This window comes from Marmota marmota, unplaced genomic scaffold (genome assembly GCF_001458135.2).
Source record: "Marmota marmota marmota unplaced genomic scaffold, marMar, whole genome shotgun sequence".
Taxonomy (NCBI): domain Eukaryota; kingdom Metazoa; phylum Chordata; class Mammalia; order Rodentia; family Sciuridae; genus Marmota; species Marmota marmota.
The window spans coordinates 31,473,637-31,479,636 of record NW_025999949.1 but is presented as its reverse complement, the minus strand read 5'-3'; the positions used below and the strand labels follow the sequence as shown (position 1 = coordinate 31,479,636).

The 6,000-nt window shown below is 41.7% G+C and overlaps 1 protein-coding gene across 1 annotated transcript in view; it reads right to left on the bottom strand.

Annotated features, from left to right (window-relative positions):
• Nucleotides 1–5,279: 5,279 nt before the first annotated feature.
• Khdrbs3 (KH RNA binding domain containing, signal transduction associated 3) overlaps nucleotides 5,280–6,000 on the bottom strand; it is a 173,575-nt gene continuing 172,854 nt past the window's right edge. The window contains exon 9 of the mRNA XM_015486511.2: nucleotides 5,280–5,889. Coding sequence (XP_015341997.2) covers nucleotides 5,798–5,889 — 92 coding nt within the window. The 3' untranslated portion in view covers nucleotides 5,280–5,797. The remainder of the gene's footprint in view (nucleotides 5,890–6,000) is intronic.

Sequence of the window (6,000 nt, the reverse complement as noted above, 5' to 3'; positions counted from 1 at the left end):
TTAAACAAGATTTGGTTGCTTCCTGTAGGAATAAGATAATCAAGTAGAGCGGAGGTCTAGTCCAGCACAACGCTGCCCTGTGTACCTCACGAGGCTCATCTCTCCATCTCCCTGTTTTGAGTGTCAGACACCAGAACTATTAGGTAGCAGACACACAGATCCTGCCAGTAGTGGTCAAATGTCACATGTATGATAGAACTTAATAACCTGTGACACAGTAAGGCCAAAGACGTCCCAGTCCATTTCTTTGCACCACAGGACACTGTGTCACCTCATGGAGTGACCTCCTTCACCACTTTGATTGCTGTTTCACTCTCTACTTACCAGTCACATGACCAGGTATGTTTATATTATATTAGATTATATAAAAGTTTATGTTCTGATGAGGGGAGAAGAGGGAATGGAGCCAGTGACAGAATCCTTGGGGTTGAAGTCATACAGCTCTCTGAGGGTCCTTGATTAGGGACTCCATGTGAGACAAGGGGCCAGGGAAGGGCTTCTGGGTGAGGGATATTTCAAGTTTCAATTGCAAGTGTGGATGGGCCAAATGACTAGCCAGACCCAGAGAGGACAGGCAAGGCCCAGGATGCCTGGCACGGAGTGCTGCGCCGAGCCTTCCTTGGGGCAGGCCTGGGTCACAGGGAGGAGTCCTGGAGAGGCAGGCAGCACGCGCACACAGGGCCTCCACCCAGAGCCCAGGTCTGTGAGCCACATCCTGAACACCACTGAGGCTCATCACATGAAGACCCAATGAACAACGTCGTCAGCAGTGCGTGCCAATCACTGAAACAGACAGCTGAGGTTCTCGACACAGGAGCTGATTCAGAATCAACTTCAACTGGATAGGGGTTTCCATTAGGTGAGGGAGGGTGAAATTCAGATTGGAAAATGACCCACAGCCTTTTCCAGTCAAAGTTAGAAACACTGAAGAAGAAACACGTTAATTTATGTAAAATGATGGATTTATTCCTTTTTATTCCCCAAACACTGATCAGCTATATAAACAGTATATCTGCCTAGAAAGAAACATTTTATTATTTATAGTCATCACATATATTCTATAAAATGGCTTATATTGTGGTTAACTTTTAATTCCATAATTTTTCTTTAAATCATCAGTTCTATATGGGACCTGTCTCCATACAGTGACCAGCACACCTAACTTTGAGGTGAAATGAAGGAGCAAGGCTTCTGAACTGTGACAATGGCCACAGGCTGTGTCAGTCGACTGCATGCTGCCATCAGGAATCACACTGGTCATGTGACCATGTCTTCTCCTCTCACAGACACACTCCCTGGGAGGGTGGAAGAGTTAGGGCCCCTGCCTTTGTCTCTCAAGTCACTCACTGACAGGTGGGCTATAGGTCCACTAACCAAAGTGACTGATGGTTTGCACAACGTTATTTCTGGAAGGCACTCAGTCTAAGGGGGCACTGCCTCTGCCTGCAGGAAAAGAGCAGGGCAAGCTTCAAGGCACAGTGAACACTACACAAGGCAACGGCCGCATGTTATTTAAGCTTCTTAGCAGGACCTGCGAGACCCTTCACTATGTGTCCCTTGCCGACCAAGTTACAGCATCTTACTGTCTCTATCTAGTATAACTGAAGTTCCCTAGATGACCATGTTTTAATTCCAAAAAAAAAAAAATTATGGAAAGCAACAAATTAAAGCAAACGCCTTTATTTGTGCCAGGCATGTTTCTAATTTTCACAGCAATGCTGAAATAGGTGCCACCACTGTGCCCATTCTATGGGTGGGAAAATTGCAGTTCAGGGAGGTGGAGTCACCCAGGCTACAAAGCTAATGACTGACAGCTGGAATGTGAATGCTCCATGTGGTCATCTTCTCTCCATGGATTCTAATACCCTGCTTGGCACCTTCTAACCACCCTGCCTGGGGTATGCTTCCCTCTTCCATGCACCTACAGAGCACCAAATATGTACCCGGCACAGCCCTGTGGACGCCTCCCCTCCTACATGTTCCATGACAGACTATGGCACCTTCAAGGACAGGAACCAGGACTTACTAACTGTACTCCTACTACCTGCAGCAGAGCAGAGACTCAGCAAATGTTCTCAGTGAGTGCTGACACACTGATCTGCTCAGAACTTCTTGAGTACAGACCAAACCTAAGTTAAACCAAAGACTCTCCATGAAGGAACCTGGGCAGCTGCAGGACAGGGGCAGAGAGGGGCGGTTATCAGTCATGATGTCAGCTGATGCAATGTGTGAGAGACTCCCAGGGATGCCAAGCTAACAGGAATGAAAGCACCTCCTCTTAAGAAGCTTTGAACAGGGGCCAGTGCAGCCAGACCCCACAGTGGAGCTCGAGGACTCTGGGTCAAGGCAAACAAATCTCAGCTCCCCTAGTCACCAGGTATGAGGGCTGTAAGAGTGATTTCAACTTTGAAGCTTACACCTGGGAAGGGAGGGCACTGGGCTGAGGATCCCTTCAGGTCGGGGTAGTTTCTATGAGCAAAGGAATAGGGTTTGTTAGTCCATCACCTCCATGAGGTCATGAAGAGAGGGTCCCATTTCTTGTACATCTATGTATTCCCAATGCCTCCTTTGCATCTGGTATTGAATTCATACTTAATAATTGCTGTCATATGATAAAAATGGATTTGGGGTGGGAAGCAATGGCAAGGAGAAGGAGACTTGGGAGGAATGCTATGTTCCCCTAGGGACCCGAGAGGACTGGCTCCCACAGAGGGTCTTCCTGTGGCAGAAATCAGGCAAGGCAAAGTCTTTTCTAAATCAGAGGAGATTGTCACAGGAAAGCAGGAGGGAGGGCTCCTACTCCACAGCGCTTGGGACCTTCCTGGGCTTACGACAGGCTGAGGAAGCTGGGAAGTCTTCTAAAAACTGAGAATAAGCACAAAGATGTATGATAACTCCCTGAATTAGCTCTGAAGACCATCTGGGCAATGGCCCTCTGCCTATCTCTAATTCCTGATTTAAGAAACCGACATTTATGGAACAACAGAGGTGGCAATAAGAGAGGATCAGATCAGTACTGGCTGGCTCAATGGGTGGAGGAAGGGCTCATGAGCCAAGGAATGAAGGTGGCCTCCAGAAGCTAGCATCGACTGGAGCCTCCAGAGGTAAGAATAGGGCACTGATGGTATTTTGATTGCAGTCAGGATTATATTTCTGACCCACAGATCTCTAAGATGTATTTTCACTGCACAAAACACCAAAAAAGATGCCTCCATTTGTTATTTGATAAAAGTCAATTCCTAAAGCAACATGAAGAACAATAAAGACTACCCACCCCATGCTCAGGAGACGTGGCACAGGCTGCGTTCCCTTTCTGTGCAAGGAGAGAAGTCCAAACCCAACAAGGACAATGGACTGACTTCTTGTGGTCTAAGAGAATGATGAAGAGGATTATTTTCATTTGAAAGTTCATCTAATTGTTTCAGTTAAATTTGGCTGATATATTTCTCATTCATATCAAATATGTGAATCCCATCTGGCAAGTGAACTTCAGCTGCATCATTTCAAGTCACACAGCTCTCACATTATCACCTCACTTAGATGTATAAGGATGATGAGAGATGCAAGCACCCTTCCTACTGCGCTGATGTAGAATCTAGCAAGATTTGCCCAGAGTCACGCAGGAATCACAGAGCTCAAAAAGCAACACTTAGAAAGCAAAACTGTCAACAAGATCAGGGCCTGCACAGTGTTTTTGATGGTTCAGAACCAAGCAAGAATATCTGACCAAACCAAATTAATAATCCCTTTCCTTTATCAACCTTTCCTTTACTATCTCTGGATTCTGTTGAAGAATTTTGAAATAATTTATGAAGCACCTTTTATAACACTCATTCTATGAAAGTGATATTTTGTTTTGCAAAATTCAGAAGCATAAAAAAAATCAAAAAACTTTCACGAGACTAGGATAATTATTGTCAAAAACTTCCTGCAGACCTAATTTTTTTTTTGCATGTGCGTATATATGTACAAAAATAAAATTGGGATCATATTATACACTAGGTTAGAAAAATAGTTTCTGTACCACTTAATAATATGGAAAACCTTTTCATGTTATTGGCCAGGCTACTATGTTTACTGAAGAAACTGATCCGAATATCTAAATACTGTGAGGGCCTGAGCCTCCAATCTCCATAGCTTACAACATAGCTTCCTGGGCCTGACTGGTTTAGATGCGGGCAGCTTCTTTTCTGGCCTGAAGAGTCAATCTGCTAGGTCACTGGTGTGGCAGTGGGAACCAGCATGGGGAAAACCGCCCTTCCCTAACAGCTCGGGATCACTCTGCAAAGGACTCTTACCTCGGTTTGCTCCAGGTCATGACCGGTTCCTCTGATATTCCAAGGCAGCTGATATTTCCTAACAAAAGAAAAGATCTTTTTACTCAAAATAAAGAGAAGAAAACCTTTTGAAAATAAAAATTAACATTTTATATAATCTACAAACAAAAACTTAAGCCAAATGATTTAAAGAATAACTTTATAAATCTGTCAGTTTTAAGAATGCCCTCAACTACTAACCAAATAATGTATTACAATAACTAGTTATGAGGTTTTACATTTATTTAATAGGGAATAATTGGCCCCAATTAAACTGACTAAACTAAGGCTTTTTAGATTACTAAAACAAATTAAACTTTTTAAAATGAGAATTTAGGTGATCTTAAAGCCTTTCTAAAATGGATACTGAAACTTGCTAAGTTGTAATCTCCCTGGTTTTATTAGTTATATTAAGATAAATTAAGTGAGATTAAAATCTTATTTGATTTATTTACCTTTGAAAATGAAGACCGTTTAAGGGTTACACATCCTCAGCCTTGGCGAGTGGACCTCAATTAGTCCAGTCAGAATGTCTTTAAAAGCTTTGTGCTTATTGCTTCCACCATGGAGCGAGGTGTTCATTAAGGAACCAAAAGTTTCATAAAAAATCCAAAGTTGCACTAGTGAAAAAACGCTCAACAAGATGAAAACTGATCACATCTTTTCCAGAAAACCCAGTAGTTATTTTAAAACCAGTTTTTAAACAAGATTTGGTTTTGCGTAGTTTTAACGTGCCACTCAAGCAGCTTGATACCATTTGGACTCTTTAAACAGCATTTAGATCTACGGTGAGCATATAATGGTACATTTAATTTTATACCATTTTTAAAGTAAGTTGTACAATATTTAGTGTGACCCTTTTATGACAAGCATTGTTAAAGGAATTCTTTCCCTGTTTACAACTATTTATGAAGGCCTTTTTAAATAAGAAAAACATAAAATTGTTAGCTCACACACACGAAATTTCTTTCAAAAGTTTATTTAGTATCAAGCAAGAGGAGACTTTGCTTAACACTACAGAACACTTCAAGACTTGAGTTACAAAAGAATACCACATTATTTGCACTTATAATTGGCTTCCCTTTTTACGCATGTTGGCAAGAGAAAAAAAACTAGCATATGGCTAAAAGATAAAATAACTAAATTCTATGGAAACCTTTAAAATGAAAGGTGAGGCTTATGTTAAAAGAATGGATTAACATATTTAGTAAACCTATTTGTTTTAACACTAGTTAATCAAAGTTATTTTTTTTTTCCTTTTGATGACCTATTTTTTCATATACAGACTGGAAATAACAAAATTTTACATGTCTTTTTTTTCCTGCCCAAGTTGATGTTTCAACAAAGTAGTTTTAAGTTCCATCCATTCATATTTTAAGCATTTGATTTATTTAAAAAGGGATTGTTCATAGAAAAAAATTACTTTGAACAGTATACAGGACGGGTGGAGATTGGCTATTTCACAACATCAGACAGTACAATCAGTATCTGCCATATGGCTGGTCTCTGTAGATGCCCTTCGCTGTCCTCGATGAAGGTGCCTTGTGTCTTGAGTTAGTCCACTCCTCTTGCCCTGTAATCGGGAAGATGAGTCACAATTAGTCACTGCCATGGACCTAGTGGCCTCATCTATCAGAATGTGACTTCGCCCTAAACCAGTGGCAGATGTCACAATCAAGAGACA